Consider the following 23,528-nt stretch of genomic DNA (forward strand, 5'->3'; position numbering starts at 1 on the left):
CTTACCGTCCAAATAGGTCCACAGATGACGCAATCGCAACCACACTGCACACTGCCCTAACCCATCTGGACAAGAGGAATACCTATGTGAGAATGCTGTTCATCGACTACAGCTCAGCATTTAACACCATAGTACCCTCCAAACTCCTCCCTGGGTCTCGACCCCGCCCTGTGCAACTGGGTACTGGACTTCCTGACGGGCAACCCCCAGGTGGTGAGGGTAGGTAACAACATCTCCACCCCGCTGATCCTCAACACTGGGGCCCCACAAGGGTGCGTTCTGAGCCCTCTCCTGTTCTCCCTGTTCACCCACAACTGCATGACCACGCACGCCTCCAACTCAATCATCAAGTTTGCGGACGACGCGACAGTGGTGGGCTTGATTACCAACAACGACGAGACGGCCTACAGGGAGGAAGTGAGGGCCCTCGGAGTGTGGTGTCAGGAAAAGAAACCTCACACTCAATGTCAACAAATCAAAGGAGATGATTGTGGACGTCAGGAAACAGCAGAGGGAGCACCCCCTTATCCACATCGGCGGGACAGTAGTGGAGAGGGTAGTACGTTTTAAGTTCCTCGGCATACACATCACAGACAAACTGAATTGGTCCACGCACACAGACAGAGTCGTGAAGAAGGCGCAGCTACGCCTCTTCAACCTCAGGAGGCTGAAGAATTTCGGCACTCACAAACTTCTACAGATGCACAATCGAGAGCATCCTATCGGGCTGTATCACCGCCTGGTACGGCAACTGCTCCGCCCCCAACCGTAAGGCTCTCCAGAGGGTAGTGAAGTCTGCATGCACAACGCATCACCGGGGGCAAACTATCTGCCCTTCAGGACACCTACACCACCCGATGTCACAGGAAGGCCATAAAGATCATCAAGGACAACAACCACCCGAGCCACTGCCTGTTCACCCCGCTATCATCCAGAAGGCAAGGTCAGTACAAGTGCATCAAAGCAGGGACCAAGAGACTGAAAAACAGCTTCTATCTCAAGGCCATCAGACTGTTAAACAACCACCACTAACATGAGTGGCTGCTGCCAACACACTGATTCAACTCCAGCCACTTTAATAATGGAAATTGATGGAAAAATATATCACTACTTTATCACTACTACTCCAGCCACTTTAAACAATGCTACTTAATATAATGTTTACATACCCTACAATACTCATCTCATATGTATATGTATATACTGTACTCTATATCTTCTACTGCATCTTTATGTAATACATGTATCACTAGCCACTTTAAACTATGCCACTTTGTTTACATACCCTACATTACTCATCTCATATGTATATACTGTACTCGATACCATCTACTGCATTTTGCCTATGCCGTTCTGTACCATCACTCATTCATATATCTTTATGTACATATCCTTTATATTTATATCTTTACACTTGTGTGTATAAGGTAGTAGTTTTGGAATTGTTAGGTTAGATTACCTTTTGATTATTACTGCATTGTCGGACGTAGAAGCACAAACATTTCGCTACACTCGCATTAACATCATCATACCATGTTTATGTGACAAATAAAATTTGATTTGATTTGAGTCTGTTACATCTGGAGTACTTCTCCTGTCTTATCCGGTGTCCTGTGTGAATTTAAGTATGCTCTCTCTAATTCTCTCTTTCTCTCTTTCTTTCTTTCTCTCTCTCGGAGGACGTGAGCCCTAGGACCATGCCTCAGGACTACCTGGCATGATGACTCCTTGCTGTCCCCAGTCCACCTGGCTGTGCTGCTCCAGTTTCAACTGTTCTGCCTGCGGCTATGGAACCTTGACCTGTTCACCGAACGTGCTACCTGTCCCAGACCTGCTGTTTTCAACTCTCTAGAGACAACAGGAGTGGTAGAGATACTCTTAATAATCAGCTATGAAAAGCCAACTGACATTTACTCCTGAGGTGCTGACTTATTGCACCATCGACAACTACTGTGATTATTATTATTGAACCCTGCTGGTCATTTATGAACATTTGAACATCTTGGCCATGTTCTGTTATAATCTCCACCCGGCACAGCCAGAAGAGGACTGGCCACCCCTCATAGCCTGGTTCCTCTCTATGTTTCTTCCTAGGTTTTGGCCTTTCTAGGGAGTTTTTCCTAGCCACCATGCTTCTACACCTGCATTGCTTGCTGTTTGGTTTTAGGCTGGGTTTCTGTACAGCACTTTGAGATATCAGCTGATGTAAGAAGGGCTATATAATTAAATGTGATTTGATTTTAGAGCACTAAAGCACAGTCCGAGTCCACATGCAGCATACAGGTACCTCTCCCTGACTCTTACCTCTTATTACTTTTGAGATTCTTGGTAATCTCTCTACTTCTAACTCCTTCTCTCTCACACTCTTAGAGCCTTCTTCGCCCTAGCTCCAGCAACAAATCATGTACAACCTGTGAACACAGAGTCTTCGGTTCCCAGTGAACTTAGCAACATGTGTTTGTGGGTAGACAATAAAAGGATCCGTGGGTTGCCTCTGTCCTCGTCACTATTTCCTTTCATGTTCTCTTCCTACGAGGCCGAGTCACCTCGCTACACTGTATCTAAACACTCCTCGGCTCGCCTGTCAAAAATAGACAACAAAGTGGCTTGGATGAAAGGAAAAGGACCATTTCTATAGAATGTTCAGCTCTGAGATACTGCACAATTGTTATACCACGTTCACTAGGCTTCAGATATGGAGAAAAGTGGAGGATAAGATGCATAGCGACGACAGTGTAGCAACTCAATTGTCTTGCAATTTTCCTTGTCACTCAGCTTGATAGTTGCAGAAGTGGCTCTGATGGTTTCACCTTCCAAAGGGCCCCAGACATCACCAATATCGACCTTTGGAGTAAGCATCTAATGGGCCTGTGGTCAGGCGCCTTTGGGTGAAACTTGGACCTCTACACATCATCTTCAACATGTTGTCCTTTTGCTGAACTGTGGGATGCTTCATTGGGATGCCACACCACACCAGCAGGGGCTTCCTGCCAGCCCCTGAGAGAAAAGTCTCTGTCTGTCTGTCTGCCTGGGGCTATCCTGTCTGTCTGAAATAAATCCTCTATTTATCAGGACCTCTATCTGCTGCTGGTGGTGCAGTCTGGGGACTGACCAGGGAAATGTACCAGGATCCACTGCTCACATAGCGCCTACTGTCAGTCTACCACAGCAGCGGGACTCCGACAGCAGGTTCAGCACTAGATGATCTGTTAAATGAACAATGTAATGTTCACTGTGTGCGTGTGCTGACCGGCATGATGCACACCACAGTGTCTTTCTGTCTCTTTTAACAAGGAGATGCTGTGTTCTCTCCTTGCCCCCACAGCTGTTTGGCCTGACTGCCCTCAACTAAAACAGCTGACATGTTTCCCAACTGACATGCCAGTGATGGATAATCATAAACATTTTTATAAAGGACCTACTACTGACATCTTCTGGCAGAACAAGGCACACATCTCTGTGGGGAAGTTCATAATCTTCACCACAAGGGGGAGTCCTTCAGCCACTAAAATCCACTTAAAAACCAACACCACTTTGAGCGCTGTCCTTTGCGCCGTTGCTTTTCTTGCCTATAAAAACAACGACTGTGACTAAAAAGTAACGACCAACAGCCAACAAAATATTAAAAGCACTGTGGCTCTAAATGTGTATATGGTATATGCAATTGCGTATTTAGGGGATAATAGACCAACACACACATTTGTCAATCCCCCTTTCCTAAATCTCAGCAGTTTGAGTTCCTTTAGCAGAGCTTTTGGAATGTGTGCAGCAGCTTCTACGTCACCACAGTCTTTCCAGTCTCACTCCATCCGAAGATCTCAGTAAAGCCCGAGTCCCGTGGAAAAACTGTTTTTATGGACTTCAAAAACGTTGCAGACGGTAAGTTTGAGTTCTAACTAAAACTTAGAGTTCGATCAGAATGTTATTTATTTTATGAGATACACTCAAAATGCACATACAATGAAGTCAATGTTCAATAAATGAGTTTGCTGCTAAATTAAATGTCCGTTAGCCAATTTAGCTAGCTAGCGAGCCGACGGTAGTAACTAACGGACTAAACTCCACTCTTCCTTCACCATGGAGTGGAGTTTAGTCCGCTACCTAGCTAGGGGTGTTTTTGAAAATACAGACGTGTGAGCTAGCTAATTTATTGGTTGCTATTTTGTTCATGTCTACAAAATAAACGTTACTTAGCTAGCTAAATAGCGAGTTACTACGCTATTAACTAATATAGCCTAGTTACATTTATAACTAGGTAACGTTAGCTAACTAACGTTAAAAAAAATCGAAACTTTTTCTGTTCTTTTGTTGGGCTCAACTTGTCCCAACTTGACGTCTTTTGAGGCACAGTGCCCGTAATTTGAGATGGGCAACCAGAATTGGGTGGTGCTGCAGAAATCAAATGTGTTTTTTGGCTACAAATGATCTAGTTCGATGAGAATAGCTGCGTGATTTTGTTTATATGATTTGGTAATAGCGATCAAGCAATGTCATGCATGTTGAGAGCTTGACACTTCACTTCACTCAATTGGTTATGTGGCTTTTGATGCACAAATAGAAAAAAGACGGAAGTTTAAGCATTTTTGTTGCAGATGTTAGCCAGCCAGATATCACGTGGGTAGAATAACAGAACATTAATTAGAAATGGTCATATGTTATTACTGCAGTGTCAGTGGCTTCACAAAAACATTGAATACGTCCAGCTTGCGAGGATGCTGTTGATGCTGCAGTCTCGTGCATTGTGGAATCATTTAGGATTGTTTAGGTGCAATATTTTGATTACGGGCTCCCTGGGGAGACAAGTTAAGTGGGACGCACTGTTCTGTCTCCATGGTGATCGAGAGGATGCTCTGCCTCTGTGTGGCGGCAGACAGCTGAAGGGGGCGTGCACCAATAGGAAACGACTACTCGTTTTCTATGTTCAATCTCATTTCTCATGAAATCCACGATGGTAAGGACAACACGGCATCAACTCGACATCAGCAGAACTGGGTAGATTACCATCGAATACGAATGTAATGCTTACCATTTTTTGTGTCATCTCATATGGTTCATTCATGTGCTGAATAGTGGAATCCTTGCTTTTTTATGTCCATATTCTCTACTCTGTGTTCATGCTGCTGTTGAACTGCTGTGATCCCTGCAGAAGGTTTGTTTCTCCCTGACCTTGATTGAGATGCTGCATTTCTAATATGTAACACACAATCTCTCCGTTGTTGTCTGTCACAAATCAAATCCAAAATAATAACCTAGTATAAATGTCTTGTTTTTTTCAGCCATTTTACAATAACGTCTATTACCCATACCAGCCAGAGACCCAAGGGACCCACTCATCAGCTGGGATCCCCTCCCCCTAAACTCCCCCCTGAGCCAGCCCTCCTCCAGCAGCCGGGTGTCCTCCAGCACCACCCCCACCAGCCATGTCTGCCTCCACATCCACCACCATCCCGCCCTTCAAATTCCGTCCGCGACGCGAGAGCGTTGACTGGCGCCGGATCAGCGCGGTGGACGTGGACCTGGTGGCCAGCGAGCTGGACTTCCAGACCCTGCAGGAGCACATCACAGGGGTGACCTTCTGCAACGTGGAGGGGGAGCGTTGTGTCCGCTGCCAGAACCCCGTGGACCCAGCGCTGCTCAAGCTCTTCCGCCTGGCCCAGCTGACAGTGGAGTACCTGCTGCACTCCCAGGAGTACTTGACCCTGAGCCTGGGGGCAGCCGAGGAGAGGCTGCAGACCCAGGTCCGCGAGCACCAGCAGCTCCAGGCCCAGCAGCAGAAGCAGGCGGACCAGGCCAAGGTACTGAAGACTGAGCTGAAGCAGAGGAAGAAAATCATTGCCCTCAACCAGCAGGCTATGATCAACATGACCAATTGCCATAAGGTACTGAACACCTCCTCACGCTGCCACTTCTTCTCAGTGTCTGTTTCTATGTGTATTGTACAACAGTTATTCCCACCTTCCTCCTGGGTCCTCCTCGTAGCCATTGTTCCCCAGGCGGTATTCAGAGCTACTTTAGTTTTGTTCAATTATCATTGTCAGAGGAGTGAGAATGCTAACAGGAGGTTCATCTTTGTACATATCTGCCTCAGTTACCTCGTATCCCTGTGTATGTAGCCAAGTTATCATTACTCAATGTGTATTTATTCATCGTGTTATTATTTTCCTATAATTGTTATTGTTTTTCTCTCTGCATTGTTGGGAAGAGCCCGTAAGTAAGCATTTCACTGTTAGTCTAACTGTTGTTTACGACGCATGTGACAAATCAAATTTGATTTGGTTTAAATAAATTATACCATTTAAATCAGAGACATAGTATTGGAAAAAGGTTCACCTTGTCCCGTAGCTGTAATGTGGCCACTTTATAAGGATTGTTAGACGTAATCATTATCAGCCTTGTTTTGGGACCTAAACAATAGGATTGTGTTCTGAGCAGCTGGTGTCAGCTGGGGATAATTAGACCTACTTCTTTTAACCCACTTATAAAGGGTGGCAAGAGACGGAACCAAAATGACTGAACCACCTCCCCCACCCTCATTCATGTTTCCATAATAACGTTGGTCTCGAGTCAACGTGACGTTTTGATGTTCTATTTTCTACACCAGAAATGTATGCATTTATTGAAAAGATGTAGAATAGAAGGATATATCCTTATACTTTTAAAGGGTATTGCTGTTGAATAGGGCTCAGCTGTTGCCAAGACAACACCTAGTGTTTCATATGAATGAGCATTGTTGCTAGGTGAGTGTAACAGGCACGTTGATAACCGAGGTGTCTGTACAGCTCAATTATTGATGTGCCACCATGCACCCAAAAATAGACCTAGATGGGTTGATTGTTTCACACAGGTACTCAAATATATTGCGTCAAGCTACATTTTACAGATACAGAAACTTCAACAGATATACAGAATGCACAGTGTATTTGATACACAGCATCAAGCCTAATTGTCTGCAAAGCACAGAAATGTCGCCTAAATTGTAGTGCTTTATCATTCAAGAAACGTCCTGCCTATTTCAGCCTGTGTGTTGTCAATGCAATCTAGAAAATGAAGGTTTAAGTCTGCTTTTTTATTGCCATCTTGCACTTCAAGACACGGCAAACGGATGCCAACAGATACACAACCGCCTTGATTCTATCAATGACCAAACCTAATTCAATTTCATTGGCCATTTCCACAGTTATTCCAGAGCAGCAATGTAATTACAGCACACAACAACAAGGGTCTCTGTTGTAGAAACCACCACTTCCCCTGCAGCATGGTAGAGCACCAGCACGCAGCGCAACAAGGTATCGGTGTCAGTGCGGTTCAGTTTGAATGAAGGCACAAACAGGCTGTGTTGGGTGTCGGGCGTTAAATGTGTCGTGTGATGTGGTTGCTCCAGCGTTTAATCTGCCCCGTCTGTCACTCCTCCTGTGAGCTGGAGCGAGGTGACGCCAGGCATCCGGGGTGAATCACGTCACTCATGCTATGTCGATCTGTCTGCCAGGAAACAGTCCCTAAAGCTTAATGGTAGATAGTATAGTCGCTATATTGATCTGTCTCCCAGGAAACAGTCATTAAAGCTTAATGGTAGATGGCATAGTCGCTATGTTGCTCTGTCTCCCAGGAAACAGTCCCTAAAGCTTAATGGTAGAGAGTATAGTCGCTATGTTGATCTGTCTCCCAGGAAACAGTCATTAAAGCTTAATGGTAGATAGTATAGTCACTATATTGATCTGTCTCCCAGGAAACAGTCATTAAAGCTTAATGGTAGATAGTATAGCTGCTATGTCGATCTGTCTCCCAGGAAACAGTCATTAAAGCTTAATGGTAGATAGTATAGTTGCTATGTCGATCTGTCTCCCAGGAAACAGTCATTAAAGCTTAATGGTAGATAGTATAGTTGCTATGTCAATCTGTCTGCCAGGAAACAGTCATTAAAGCTTAATGGTAGATGGCATAGTCGCTATGTTGATCTGTCTCTCAGGAAACAGTCATTAAAGCTTAATGGTAGATGGCATAGTCGCTATGTTGATCTGTCTCCCAGGAAACAGTCATTAAAGCTTAATGGTAGATGGCATAGTCGCGGCTTGAGCTTTGGATTCAGATGTGTTCATATTTTACACACGGCCCAAGTTGCCTATTACAAAATTGACTTTACATTTGATCTATAAGTGAAGGTAGCAAACAACATGTATTCAGCCCATTGATTCATTGCAATCTTTGCATGGGAATATACTGTTGATGTATAATTCAGGTTCCTTTTCTTTTCCTTTAGTGTCAACATTGTGATAAAGCCTTCATGAATTCCTCCTTTCTCCAGAATCACATGCAACGCCGCCATGCAGACGAGTACGACAGCCGTAAGTCAAGAGAGCTTTAAAAGGTTTGATCATCAGTTTACAGCGAACGGTAGGGAAAGTAACCGTCAGTCAGGTAAGAAGGGCGGCAGGGTAGCCTAGTGGTTAGAGTGGTGGACTAGCAACCGGAAGGTTGCAAGTTCAAAACTCCCGAGCTGGCAAGTCTGTCGTTCTGCCACAGAACAGGCAGTTAACCAACTGTTCCTAGGCCGTCATTGAAAATAAGAATTTGTTCTTAACTGCCTTGCCTAGTTAAATAAAGGTTTAAAAAAAAGAATTAAAAAAAAAAAGTTTGCTGCAGCCAACCAACCCGTCTCCCTGACAGTCCCATAGGGAGTCCCACTGGTATGGGTGTCCCCAAGTGCACCACAGTGTTCCTACAATGCTGGAAAACCAGTTCCTATGACATCCCACTCTAGTTTGGAGCAGCAGTAGACATGTCACACACTCCCACACAGTCTAGCAGAAAGAGAGAGGTGTATCTTTGAGCCCGGGCCCTAAAACACTAGTTAGGCTAACTTTTTCTTCATTAGTATGTCTCTGTTATTGTTTCTCTCAGAGTTAAGGACAGGCAACCAGAGGGAAGTGAAGAGCATTGCAGATGAGGAGGAGATCAGTCGGCTGAAAGGGCAGCTGAGTTACATCACATCTGAGCTGGAGTCACAGAGGCAAGCCCTCTTGGCCAAAGCCTCTCAGGTGGGACAATAAGAACTGTGCTTGTTTCCATGGCATTGAGCAGTTTGCACTTGCGTATTTGTTTAGAACTATTGACCATTTTCATTCTCTTTTCATCTGTAGGAAAGAGACCAGCAGTCCATGCACCAGGATTTGATGAGAAAGTTAGAGAGATGGAAGGAAGAAGAACACAGGAAGATAGAGGAGATGAGAGACGGTTTCCGGAGGGAGATCGAGATGCTTCACAACAGGAACGCTCTTCTTCAACAAGTTAGTCCATTTGACAAAGCACTGACTTTCATGGTTCTGTGTCCAGTTCAAACTGATGTGTTGGGGATTTGGTTCTGTAAGTAAGGGAGGTTTTTGTTTGAATGATTTGATGTGACCTGTACAGAAAGTGGATCTCAAGATGACCACTCCTGAGAGGAGGCCCAGTCCTGCTCCCCAGCAGACTGACCAAGACATGGATGAAAAAAACAATGTTGTGATCCAGAAGATTGATCAGAAACACAAGAAACTGGTAAGCAGCTAAGCAGTACTTCTTTTCTTGAAATATTTCAAGTTGTGATAACAACAAAAAAAGATCAACTATTTATTTTGTTACAGGAAGAAAGGTTTACATCAAAAATAGAAAAAATGAAGGCTAACCATGAGAGTGAGAAGAATCAGGTAAGATGTGGATGACACATCTGTGAAGCTTTCATGAAGAATGCTGGTTAACAGAACTACTTGTGAGTTCTGTTGAATAGTTCATTCAAGGTCAGCGGAGAGCCTTGAAAGAGGCAGCCATCGCAGTGGGATCTCTAACGTCTACGTCTGTCCTATGTCTCCTCTCAGTGGCAGGATCAGTTTAGCAGGTTGGAGTCGTCTGTGGTGGAGTGGCAGCAGCAGAGCCAGAGGCAGAAGGAGGAGAGTGACCAGCGGCTTCAGGAGCGGGACCTTATCATCTTCTCTCAGCGAGAGCAGGTCAGTTCACTCGCCACCACCCCCTGGCGACCCGGCCACCGGGGCAGCTGGGAATATCCGGAAACAGGGCGCCTACTTGGCCCTCATACAGGAAATCCTGGATTGATGGGGCCAGATGGACGTGTCATGTTTTCACACGCTCATATAGTGTAGTCGTCAGGGCCACTCTGACTTCATAAGCATGTTAAGAAGTTAAATTAAATTAGATCACGCCCTTGGGGTTCTACAGCTTTGAATATAAAACATAAAAATATATATAATTAAGAAATGTAGCTAATTATACTTCTTCTTTTCACAGATAAAGCATATGTCCTCAAATCCACCTACTAAATTAGTTGAAGTTCCAGGTATGCATGCTTTTTCTTTGACTTTATGTTTTGTATTACTTTGTTTATATTTGTCAAATTTGGATATTGGCTTGAATCTGGATGTTAGCTTGAACTTGGATATTAGCGGTTTGTAGTTCTGTAAAGAACCTGTTATTGCTGACAATTGTTCCTACTTTGTATGTTTCAGTGATCATAACAGCCCCGGCACCAGAGCCTAAACCAAAGAGAGTAGTGAAGGGTAGGTAATTAGCAGGAGATTCCCAACAATATGTAGCTCAGTCAATCTAGACATCTGCGTCCTTTTGCTCAGAGAAAAGGTATGCAAGCACGTAACATGACTGTTCTGTCAGCGATCTCTCCCCGTTGATCAGACCTCCCAACGAGACACCATTAAAGATCAATGTTATTGTACCCTCTACCGGAGTTCCTTCCTCCTAATTCCCGCTCTTGTCTGACCTCTGACCCCCTGTGTTGTCCAATCAGAGCAGCCTCCCTCAGCTCGTAAACTGGATCCTATAGAGGAGCTGTCTGAGGAGGACAAAGGTAACACAGTCTAGATGACAGCAGCGCCTGTCTGTCTGCTCCATGCATGCTCTCTGCACGGACGTGTGAGTCGGTCTATGATGCCTGCCATGAGCATTTGTGAAGTTGAGTCATTCAAAGCCACGTTGGCCCAAAAAAGCAGCAAGATGTTCTCCTCTTCTAGAAGCGAAGAAGCAGGGTGTTCCATGATGTCATATCCTGTGTTTAATCGATTGGTTGCTTACTGTGTAATCTGCATTGCCATTGGCTAGTTATGACTGGTTAATCACTTTGTTTTTGTCATGATTTGTATTTGTCGCTAAAATATGCAGAGAGCATCCCTCTCCAGAATCCTGTGGCTGTTAGCTGTAGTTATCTATGGCACAGGTCCTTTGTAGATGGAAGACAAGGAATATGTACCTCTCTCTCTCTCAAATCATTTTCATGCTTGCCCAGCCTGTCCTCTGAAACTACAAAGGCGTCCGTGTTATTTTGAGTGTGTCATCAAGTGTATGTGTGTAACTGTACTGTACCTGTCTGGTGCTTGTCATAGACTCGTCCAGCGTGTCTGAGAAGAAGCCAGTTGTTGTAATGAAGCAGGCGTCTTCGGTGACCAGTGTCCTGAGGAAGAACCCCGACATCAAGAGGGAGCTGCGTCCCGCCCTGGAGCAGGCACTCTTAGAGAAGCTTGAGTCCCTGGGAGTCAAACAGGTATGTACTGTACATTTATGAGTACAAATACACTATGGAATCTTTAAAATCACACTCTGTGGAAGATCTATGCCATTAAAGAGTCAGCCTGACCGATACACCATCAAAAACATACAACAAATTGACTTCACTAATAGACTTAAGGGATCATCTGTCTCCCCAGTAAAGATAATCCTTATGATAGTTAAGCGTCTTCCGTTTTCTAATCTACACAACTCTGTAGGGGCTGAGGGGACTCGGAGGCAGCGAGTACAGTGATCTCATGGCTAAGTTGCGCTCGGAGAGAGAGAGTACGGCGAGGGACATTCCGGACTACTGGCGTCACCGAGAGGATGTGGCTCACACATTGCGTCTGAGACTGAAGGACAAGAGGACAGGGAGTGACTCTGCCCCCGAGCAGCGGGTCAAACCAAAACAACCCACTCAAGGTACATGTATTTGTATTTATTATGGATCCCCCATTAGCTGCTGCCAAGGCAACTATTCTTCCTGAGGTCTGGCAAAGTAAAGGCAGTGATACAGTTTTAAAAACATTACAATACAATCATTATGTGAGTCACAACACACTAAGTGTGTGCCCTCAGGCCCATACACCACTACCACACATCTACAATGCAAAATCCATGTGTGCGTGTGTGTATAGTGCGTATGTTATCATGTGTATGTTATCATGTGTATGTATGCAAGTGTCTGCCTATGTTTGTGTTACTTCACAGTCCCCACTGTTCCATAAGGTGTATTTTTACCTGCTTTTTAAATCTGATTCTATTGCTTGCATCAGTTACCTGATGTGGAATAGAGTTCCATGTAGTCATGGCTCTATGTAGTACTGTGCGCTCCCATAGTTTGTTCTTGACTTGGGGACTGTGAAGAGACCTCTGGTGACATGTCTTGTGGGGTATGCATGGGTGTCCGAGCTGTGTGCTAGTATTTTAAACAGACAGCTCGGTAACTTCAGCATGTCAACACCTCTTACAAAGACAAGTAATGATGTAGTCAATCTCTCTTCCACTTTGAGCCATGAGAGATTGATGTGCATGTCATTAATGTTAGCTCTCCTTGTACTTTTAAGGGCCAGCCGCACTGCCCTGTTCTGAGCCAACTGCAATTTTCCCAAGTCCCTCTTTGTAGCACCTGACCACACGACTAAACAGTAGTCCAGGTGTGACAAAACCAGGGCCTGTAGTAGAGGTCGACCGACTAATCGAAATGGCCGATTAATTAGGGCCGTTTTCATAACAATCGGAAATCGGTCTATTTGGACACCGTCATGTTAAAAGGAACCACCAGCTTTCATATGTTCTCATGTTCTGAGCAAAGAACTTAAACATTAGTTTTTTTACATGGCACGTATTGCACTTTTACTTCTCCAACACTTTGCATTATTTAAACCAAATTGAACATGTTTCATTATTTATTTGAGGCTAAATTGATTTTTATTGATGTATTATATTAAGTTAAAATAAGTGTTAATTCAGTATTGCTGTAATTGTCATTATTACAAATAAATGTACAAAATCGGCCGACCTAATTGACATCAGCTTTTTTTGGTCCTCCAATAATCGGTATCGGCGTTGAAAAATCATAATCAGTTGACCTCTAGCCTGTAGGACCTGCCTTGTTGATAGTGTTGTTAACCTCTCTGGGATCGTTCGGGACGCTAGTGTCCCACCTCGCCAACAGCCAGTGAAATTGCAGAGCGCCAAATTCAAACAACAGAAATCTCATAATTAAAATTCCTCAACCATACAAGTATTTTACACCATTTTAAAGATACACTTCTCGTTAATCCAACCACGTTGTCCGATTTCAAAAAGGCTTTTCGGCGAAAGCAGAACATATCATTATGTTAGGTAAGCAACTCGTCACAGAAAGCATTCAGCCATTTTCCAACCAAAGAGCGGTGTCACAAAAAGCAGAAATATAGATCAAATTAATCACTAATCTTTGACAATCTTCATCAGATGACCCTCCCAGGACTCAATGTTACACAATACATGTATGTTTTGTTCGATCAGGTTCTTATTTATATCCAAAAACCTCAGTTTACATTGGCGCCATGTTCAAAAATGCCTCCAAAACATCCGAAGAAATTGCAGAGAGCCACATCAAATAACAGAAATACTCATCATAAACTTTGATGAAAGATACATGTTTTACATGGAATTAAAGATAAACTTGTTCTTAATGCAACCGCTGTGTCAGATTTCAAAAAAGCTTTACGGCAAAAGCACAATATTCAATAATCTGAGAACAGCGTTCAGCCACAAACGCAAGCCATACAGTTACTCGTCAAATTGTGGAGTCAACAAAAATAATAAATAGCATTAAAAATCTTCACTTACCTTTGCTGATCTTCGTTGGAATACACTCCCAGGACTCCCACTTCCACAAGAAATGTTTGTTTTGTTTGATTACGTCCATATTTATGTCCAAATACCTCCGTTTTGTTCGCGTGTTTAGTTCACTATTCCAAAGGCATAATGCGCGACCACAAAATCCAGACGAAAAGTCGAGTTCCATTACAGTTTATAGAAACATGTCAAACGATGTTTACAATCAATCCTTAGGGTCTTTTTATAATGAATCTTCAATAATATTCCAACCGGACAATAGCATATTCATTACAGAGGCAAAAGAAGGAACGGTGCGCCCTTGTGACCACGCAGTAAACAACTGATTGGCCACAGCCTCGTCCACTAGTTGAAACAGCTCTTATTCTTATAAAGTCTTATAAAGACTGTTGACATCTGCTGGAAGCCTTGGGAAGTGCAATCTGGCTGCTATAGACACGACATATTGGATAGGCAATCACTTAAATGAAACTACAAACCTCAGATTTCCCACTTCCTGGTTGGATTTGTCTCAGGTGTTCGCCTGACATATGAGTTAATTTCTTTACTGTGAAATAGCATTATATCTGGTCAAACACAATTCTTTTCAGAAGTTTAGTAGGGGTTGGTAACAGGCTGATTGGTTGGCTATTTTAGCCAGTAAAGGGGGCTTTACTATTCTTGGGTAACGGAATAGCTTTAGATTCCCTCCAGGCCTGAGGGCACACACTTTCTAGTAGTCTTAAATTGAAGGTGTGGCGAAATCGTCCGCTATTATCCGCAGTAATTTTCAATCCAGATTGTCAGACCCTGGTGGCTTGTTTTTTCACCTCTTCCTCACTGACTCTATGGAATTCAAAAGTACAGTTCTTATCTCTCATAATTTGGTCTGATATACTTGGATGTGGCATGTCAACCTGAAGTTTGCTTGTCTTGCCAATGAAAAGGTAATTAAAGTAGTTGGCAATATCAGTGGGTTTTGTGATAAATGAGCCATCTGATTCAATGAATGATGGTGCCGAGTTGGCTTTTTTTACCCAAAATGTAATTTAAGGTGCTCCAAAGCTTTTTACTATCGTTCTTTATATCACTTCTTTGTTTCATTGTATAGTTTATTTGTATTTTTATTTAGCTTAGTCACATTTAGTTTCGTTCTTCATTTGCAGTAAGTTTGCCAGTCAGTTGGGCTGCCAGTCAGTTGGGCTGCCAGACTTTATTTGCCATACCTTTTGCCTCATCCCTCTCAACCATACAATTTTTCAATTCCTCATCAATCCAAGGGGATTTAACAGTTTTTAAAGTCATTTTCATAATGGGTGCGTGCTTATTAGTAACTGGAATAAGCAATTTACATAAATGTGTCAAGTGCAGCGTTTGGTTGCTCCACGTTACACACCACAGACCAGCAAATATTCTTTACATCATCAACATAGGAATCACTACAAAACGTATTGTATGACCTCTTATACATTATATTAGGCCCAGCCTTTGGAACTTTGGTTTTCCTAGATATGGATATTATATTGTGATCACTACATCCTATGGATTTGGATACTGCTTTAAAGCACAATTCTGCAGCAGTAGTAAAGATGTGATCAATATATGTTGATGATTTCATTCCTGTGTTGTATGTAATTACCCTGGTAGGTTGACTGACAACCTGAACCAGTTTTGCAGGCACTGGTTACAGTTTGAAGTTTGTTCCTGAGTGGGCAGCTTGATGAGAGCCAGTCAATATTTAAATCACCCAGAAAATATACTTCTCTGTTGATATCACATACATTGTCAAGCATTTCACAGATATTATCCAGATACTGACTGTTAGCACTTGGTGGTCTATGGCATGTGGGGAGTATGAGGACTTAGAACTTTTAACTCATTCAAGAATGTTCATGGGGTTTTTGCTGAGGGGTTCATGTTTCATCTCATGGGTCGATTCCATTCTCTTGTGATAGTTTGCTAGCATGCTGCTGGTGACATTAATAACGTCCCCCTTAATCAATTTAACATTTAAGCCTTAACTTCTTGACGCTACCCATCCCTGTCGCTGGATCATTTTCGTCAGCAACCGGTGAATAGCATAGCGCAACAGTCAAATAATATTACAAAAAAATATTCATATTCATAAAATCACAAGAGCAGTATTGCAAAACACAGCTTTGCCTTTTGTTAATCCACCTGTCGTCTCAGATTTTGAAATGATGCTTTACAGCGAAAGCAATCCAAGCGTTTGTGTAAGTGTATCGATGTCTAGCATAGCATTATGTACACTTAGCATCAGGAAGCTTGGTCAAAATCAGAAAAGCAATCAAATGAACCGTTTACCTTTGATGATCTTCGGATGTTTTCACTCACGAGACTCCCAGTTACACAACAAATGTTCCTTTTGTTCCATAAAGATTATTTTTATGTCCAAAATAGCTCCGTTTGTTTGTCGCGTTATGTTCAGAAATCCACAGGAAAGAGCGGTCACGACAACGCAGACGGAAATTCCAAATAGTATACATAATGTCCACAGAAACATGTCAAATGTTTTTTATAATCATTCCTCAGGTGGTTTTTAAAATATATATTCGATAATATATCAACCGAGTGTGTAGGTTTTTCAATAACAGCGGGAGGAACAATGGCTGCTTTACTCTGTAGCGCAAAAACTCACTCTGAGAGCCCCCACCTATCCACTTACGCAATGTGATCTTTCACGCTCCTTTTTCAAAATAAAAGCCTGAAACTATGTCTAAAGACTGACACCTTAGGGAAGCCAGATGGTTGATATCCCTTTAAATGGAGGATAGGCATGCAAAGGAACAGAAGGGTTTCAAAATAAGAGGCACTTCCTGATTGGATTTTCCTCAGAGTTTCGCCTGCAATATCAGTTCTGTTATACTCACAGACCATATTTTGACAGTTTTGGAAACTTTAGTGTTTTCTATCCTAATCTGTCAATTATATGCATCTGGTCCTGAGAAATAGACCATTTACTTTGGGAACGTTATTTTTCCAAACATAAAAATAGTGCCCCCTAGCTTCAAGAGGTTAATTAAGCTGCTCCCAACAGGAGTCATGTCCGTCTCCGTTGTAGCCTACTTAGGACTCGAGACGTCTTCAAACTAACTAATCAGCTGATTGTTGTCCCTCCTGAAAGTGACCCAGGCCAGACAACGGTCCAGTAGCCTTTCCTCCAAGGTGACACAAGTGATTTCAGGACCACCAGCAGCGCCTGCCAAACAGCCTGCCCCTCGGACCCTTACCAGTACCCTGCCCAAGACCTCCACTCCCAAGTACGTACCGAGTCAGAATCTCCTGCTGCTTGTCTCACGCCAGAGACTACCTCGCCACTGGCTTCATTTATGTGGTATCAGAAATCTGAGTACATAGTCTGTTGCATTGAGAAGGATACCATAGAAAGTGAGTTGTCTTACAAGCTGTGTCGTATTACCTTATATGGGAGTGATTGATTGTATGTTCATTTCAAATGATGACATTGCCTCTGGCCTCGTAGGACCCCTCCCTTCAGCTCAGACGACAAGTCAACAGAGGAGGAGGAGTCTGAAGAGGAGAAGCCACCTCAGAAATCCAGGCAGCAGCAGAGAGTCCCTCATCACAGAGCGTCCCAGCCCAAACCAACACAACCCAAGACCACCCCCCATCACAAACTCACCCAGTCCAAACCGGTCCAGACCAGATCTGGCCAGCCCAGGACCACCCAGGCTCAGCCATATAAACCCCAGCAGCCCAGAAGTGCTGCGGTCAACACAACCAAGATGGGGGTCAACGTAGTAGAGAGTGAGGGAGAGTGGACAGAGGGGAGTGAGTTGGAGGAGATCGACCAACAACAGCTCCAGAACTACAAAGACCAGAATGGGAACGTACAGAAGACTACAAACAGTAAGAGGGACTTTTGATGTTTTTATTGCTATGATTTACTCCTTTGTGTGGTATTAAGTGCTAATTTCAGACAGCAACGCACATATCCCACGTCTACAGCCTTTTCTTTTTTAGTTTTGTGTTTATTGAAAACTGTTACCCATAGGTTTTTATGCGTTGTGCTGACCATAGTTGTCTTTCCAGATAACCTGGTCAAGGACTTGACTAAGAGCCTGGAGAAGCAGCTTGCAGACCGAGGACCAAAGAAGCCGCTAGGGGGAGTGAGCTTCTTACCAGAGAGTAAAGACAAAGACATTGTACGGGAACTCAAGGTGAGAAATTCTCTCTCGCCTCCTCTGTTGTGTCATCATCAACTCAGAGTAACATAAGACACAGAGTACAAACAGAACATTTGCTGACGTCAGAATGTTCCCATATCCTAATCGTGTTCATCTGGACTGTTATGTGGCGTTTCAGTATACAAACGATGATGATGAGGATGACTGGGATATCTCCTCGTTGGATGACCTATCGGTCCCCGCCCCCGTGGGCAAGCCCACCGCCCCCGTGAGGAAGAGCCTGGACTCAGACAGCACTACCAGTGTCTGGGGAACATCCACCGGGAAGGGACAGAAAACAGGTCAGTCTCACTGACTCTCACAGACCCGGCTCCATTCAGGTCCCTTTATCCTTCACCTTCAGCCTCTGATGATGTTTATCAATTCCCCAGGTTTGAATGAAGCAGGAACCGGCAGCGACTGGAGTGACGATGATATATAGTCATATGGAGGTGATACAGGTTTACAGTTCTACAATGATACAACTCAATATGACGCCCATAGGAATTATTTGGAAGGCAAATATACTTCTACATGATTTACCGATACTGTTAGAATTACAGTTGCATATAGAAGAGACTTAACGAAGAGATCCTCTCTGTTCAGGACACAGTATTTCTCTAGAGATATACACCTATGACAGTGGTAGCCATCTGCCTTGTGGCAGTTTTCAGTGTTTTTATTTTATATACAGATTATATATTAGCTATAGTGAATTGTCAACTTAGAGGTTTTATGAAATGTGATATTGCACTCCATGTGAGGTACTTGTATGATTTGTGTCAAAACAATTTACATGACATTTGTGTGTCCCATGAAAGAAAAGAAAATGTGTTTTTGTATCTAAAATATTTATACATGCTAGCAATAAACATTTATTTTTGTATCAAATGGAAACATTCATCCCTTTCCTTGATGTCAATTCAGTTCACAAAAGGAACACAGTTCTATGTTAGTAAAACATTCATACATAAGGTGTAGGTGGCGAGACAGTTACCAAATCAAATTGATTCAGTTCTCACAATGTGTTCATGGTAACTAACGACCAATGATATGAAGCAGTGTATTTCCTGCGGTACAGGAGCTACTGCAGCTCAAACAAAATCGTCCCTGCTATACGTCCCAGTGGTCCTTGTTGTCCTGATCTTTCTGCCACCTCTGCTCCCTTGGACCAATTGTGGCATTGGAGTCACTCTGGAAGAGTTTGGCATCATGTATGTGCGTCTGGTCTGAGCTGTGGCATAGGAGTTAGGTCTGCGGGGCCTTTTCTTTGATCTGGAAGACGGAGCAAGAGAACTGAGATGATGTTACACATTCGACACAAAATATATTCCTCTGATGCCAACTATTGTCTTTCGAGTGAAGCAGGAATTTTGTGGATTGTATTACGCTGAGCGTAGACCCTCCTTTCCAGAGAAGAAACTGAGTACGAAACCTCCGGTGATGAGCAAGATCGAGCCTCCCCAGCCAATAAAAACCGCTGCTCCGATTTCAAATCTGAAGTGAAAAAATTAGAAAGCATATACTGTATACTTAACTACTTGAAACCAATGTTGTTCCCGCAGTCTCATTGAAAAAAAAATCCACTCACTTCTGTGCCTTGAAATTGGGATCCACAAACTCTGATCTTACTTTGTTACCCCACCAGGAGTACACGATCAGGCCAGCAAATCCTAGGAGGAAAACCGCTATTATTATCATATTCAACTAGTCAAGTCAGTTAAGAACAAATTCTTATTCACGGTGACGGCCAAACCCAGACGACACTGGGGCAATTGTGCACCGCCCTACAGGACTCCCAATCACAGCCACTTGATACAGCCTGGAATCAAATCAGGCTCTGTAGTGACGCCTCTAGCACTGAAATGCAGTGCCTGAAACCGCTGCCCCACTCTGGACCGCTGCCCCACTCTGGACCGCTGCCCCACTCTGGACCGCTGCCCCACTCTGGACCGCTGCCCCACTCGGTTACTAATCAGATACTCCATAAACATATCTTACCAGATGCCAGATAGGTGATTCCCCCGGCGAAGGTGACCCGTGCGTTGGCAAGCTCTGACCCTCCAATCTTGGTGCACTTCATCCCTATCAGTGTGAGGACTCCAGCGAAGAACCCAAGGATGACAGAACAGATGGACAGAGCCCTTACTGAGTGGAGGAACACTGATGCAGAGAGTAGAACACTCAGTTAAACAGGAAGCCAAAGTACAGGACTATAGTTAAGTATTATACACTGAGTGTACTAAACATTAGGAACAACTTCCTAATATTGAGTTGTACCAACCCACTTTTGCCCTCAGAACAAGTTCAATTCATCAGAGTATGGACTCTGCACGGTACTACAAGTCCCGTGTGGCTCAATTGGTAGAGCATGGCACTTGCAAAGCCAGGGTTGTGGGTTCAATTCATATGAAGGACCAGTATGACAATGCTTGCACTCACTACTGTAAGTTGCTCTGGATAAGAGTGTCTAGATATGATATGATATGTGTCAAAAGCAGGGATGCTGGTCCATGGTGACTCCAATGCTTCCCAAAATTGTGTTAAGTTGGCTAGATTTCCTTTTTCATTCTTGATGCGCACAGGAAGCTGTTGAGTGTGAAAAAGTCAGCAGCATTGCAGTCCTTGACACAAGCTGGTGCACCTACTACCAGACTCTGTCAAAAGGCATTTAAGGCTTTTGTCTTGCCCATTCACCCACTGAATGACACACATACACAATCCAATTGTCTCAAGGCTTAAAAATCATTCTTTTAAGCTTTCTCCTCCTTTTCCTCTATACTGATTGAAGTGTATTTAGCAAGTGACATCAATAAGGGATGATAGCTTTCACCTGATCAATCTATGTCATGGAAAGAGCAGGTGTTTTTAATGTTTTGTACACTCCGTGTATATTGGAGTTTGTGGATTCCACTCTATGGTATCGCTAGTTCCGTCTGCAAAATGTTGATCATGATATTCATATTCATACTTCTGCTCTGCCCCATTATCTGCCTGTAATGTAGTACTGTATAAGAGCATCTGCTGAATGACCATCAACTGCACTGAAGATCGAGATAACCCTCCAAGTTGTAAGCGTCACTATCCCATCATGTATCATCAGATGTACGGTGTCCATATTAGGACAGAATCACACATCCATGGAAGTTGTGACAAGCTGACCAGAACATACCTGGTAGTCCCAGCATGGAGGGGTACTCTTTGCAGTCGGACACCCCCGTTGAGTCTGAGACACAGTCCTTCCAGAGGTTAGAGAAGTAGTTGCCGGTGGTGAGCACCACGCTGCCCACTTCAGACCAGGTCCAGTACTCTATAGCCAGGGTGGAGCTCACCAGAATCCAGCCAGCCAGACAGGACACAAAGCAGCCTATCTCCATGTACATCATCACCGTCCTGTGCTTCATGATGATGGTGATAAGGAAGATGCTCTCCTTGAGCTTGGCAGTGGTTCCCCCCAAAAAAGCTAGGTTTACGAGGAGGATTAACCAGAGAGATGGGTAGAGTGAACAAAGCTGGAGTGAAGTTCCACAGTTGCTCAGGATCTTCGGTCTGTGGAAGTCGAGGTGCAGCCAGGCACTTGCTTTGTTATGTCACTGATGCCTCCCAGTCAAACCAGCATTGTGTACGTTTGGCTTATCTCACAGGGTTTTGCTCCGTAAGCAAACGTCTCTTTTCCCACGATCCAGGGGGAGATAGTGTCAGGGATGGGGAGTGGTGAAACTGTTTCCCGCTCTCCCTCCCCTCGTATGGGGGTTTGACTAGGTCTCTCTCTCATAGCCCTCTTTCTCAAATCACAGTGGATGAACTGCTCCCTCCCAGCTAAGGTCACAAGATACTGGTGCATGTAACTAATTCATGTCGATATTCTCTGGACAAATAGATCATTATCAATGTAATATAGCCTATAGAGTAGAGCTGAGGACAGTATGCTAAAGTAGATCTTTATTGGACAATTTGTTTTGCCACAAGAATTAAAATAGCATTTTAAAATGAAAAACATGCTAATACACACAGAACAGCTACATACAAAAACACTTAATTCCCACTGCAACATGCACATGCCACAAAATCACAACCAGTCACTGTAGACGTGGGTCTTGTTAGGTCCCTTTGGCTCTTGTGACTGTTTGGATTGGCTGTTTTCTCCAGTTGAGAATTCTCTGGTGAGGGGCACCATGGGAAATCTGGAGGAAGGGGCCAATTCCACCCTGCTAGAGAAATTATATAAAGCGAATTAAGATATATTCAGAAAACATGCACTCAACATTTACGCAAATCGCATTGTAGACTGATAACTGAAAATACACCATTCATTTATTTATTTTAATTTTATTTCCCCTTTATTTAACCAGGTAGGCCAGTTGAGAACAAGTTCTCATTTACAACTATGACCTGTCCAGGATAAAGCAAAACACAAGAGATGGGATAAGACATGGGACAAACAAACATAAAGTCAATAACACAATAGAAAAATCTATATACAGTGTGTGCAAATGTAATAAGATTAGAGAGGTAAGGCAATACTTAGAGAAGCATGCTTATGTGGTGGTGTATGTAACTTAGGCATGTATGCTTATTGTCGCTTATACTGTACTGTGAATGGGCTACTGTGAATATAGTGGCAGAGAACAGAATGGGTCCTAATATGATGAGGAAGCCTCTCACGAGGCCAAGCCAAAGAGTAGATCCAATATTATACCTGAGTAGGGAAAATGTAGGCAAAAAGCAGCTTGGCATTCCCATACAGTTTTAGAGAAAAATTCATATTAGCAGACACTGCACCCATAAGACTCCTGATTATTCCACACAGAGATACCAGATACGAGACGAGAGATTCTAGTACTCAAACCACGTTTCACTGTCCACAGAAGTCCACACAGTTGACTACAGTGGTGGAGTCCTCAGAGCAGTCCTTCCACAGGTTGGACCAGCGCCCGACCTGGGCCACCCTCCAGTAGTCGATAGCCAGGGTGCAGGCCACAATCACCCAGTCCAGCATGAACACCTCGAGGCCCAGGATCTGAACCAACGTCCTCCACATTCCTCTGTCTGGACAGGTGGAGAGGATCGCTCACAAGGACTAGCGGGGGTAAGTTACTGGATCTATTGCAAAGTTACTGATTTCAGTCACGGAATTCACAAAAATGCATTCAATAAAAATGATTCCATATTCACTTAGCACAAGATTGGAACGTCGGTCTGTCAGCTGTGCGGCATATCACTCTTAGTTCAAATAGGAAACAGTGTCGGGCAGAATAGAGTGGCAACACCAAAAACAGAGACTGTTTACAGGAAACCTCCCTGACTGCTTTGGCAGGTATGACTGTGCTGACAATATTAGGAAAGTAACATCTAAAAGAGTTGGTGATTATTTCTATATCTTAAAATATACTGATTTTGATTAGACTACAGTTGAATCGTTTGAAAAGGGAGAACAACAACAACACG

The 23,528-nt window shown here is 43.6% G+C and overlaps 2 protein-coding genes across 5 annotated transcripts; one reads left to right on the plus strand and one right to left on the minus strand.

Annotated features, from left to right (window-relative positions):
• Positions 1-3,773: 3,773 nt before the first annotated feature.
• Positions 3,774-18,971, plus strand: LOC135542613 (cilium assembly protein DZIP1-like). 3 transcript variants are annotated; one of them, XM_064969715.1, is made up of 18 exons: positions 3,774-3,879; positions 5,277-5,879; positions 8,258-8,342; positions 8,899-9,035; positions 9,138-9,284; positions 9,409-9,534; positions 9,621-9,683; positions 9,852-9,980; positions 10,279-10,327; positions 10,497-10,547; positions 10,793-10,852; positions 11,385-11,542; positions 11,766-11,970; positions 17,021-17,156; positions 17,378-17,763; positions 17,947-18,074; positions 18,220-18,382; positions 18,473-18,971. In XM_064969715.1, the coding sequence occupies exons 2-18, from the start codon at positions 5,421-5,423 to the stop codon at positions 18,520-18,522; spliced, it is 2,532 nt and encodes an 843-aa protein (XP_064825787.1). In that variant the 5' UTR covers positions 3,774-3,879; positions 5,277-5,420; the 3' UTR covers positions 18,523-18,971. The 3 variants fall into 3 exon arrangements, with proteins under 3 accessions (XP_064825787.1, XP_064825788.1, XP_064825789.1); XM_064969716.1 differs by having other exon boundaries at positions 8,303-8,342; XM_064969717.1 differs by lacking the exon at positions 10,793-10,852.
• On the minus strand, positions 18,955-21,817 carry cldn10d (claudin 10d). Of its 2 annotated transcripts, none has more exons than XM_064969719.1 (5): positions 21,253-21,817; positions 20,082-20,180; positions 19,672-19,753; positions 19,470-19,577; positions 18,955-19,355 (listed from the first exon to the last, which is right to left on the minus strand). In XM_064969719.1, exons 1-5 carry the CDS (start codon positions 21,482-21,484, stop codon positions 19,175-19,177), a joined length of 702 nt encoding a protein of 233 aa, XP_064825791.1. In that variant the 5' UTR covers positions 21,485-21,817; the 3' UTR covers positions 18,955-19,174. The 2 variants fall into 2 exon arrangements, with proteins under 2 accessions (XP_064825791.1, XP_064825790.1); XM_064969718.1 differs by having other exon boundaries at positions 20,082-20,243.
• Positions 21,818-23,528: the final 1,711 nt, after the last annotated feature.

Source organism: Oncorhynchus masou, chromosome 6, assembly GCF_036934945.1.
Source record: "Oncorhynchus masou masou isolate Uvic2021 chromosome 6, UVic_Omas_1.1, whole genome shotgun sequence".
NCBI lineage: Eukaryota > Metazoa > Chordata > Actinopteri > Salmoniformes > Salmonidae > Oncorhynchus > Oncorhynchus masou.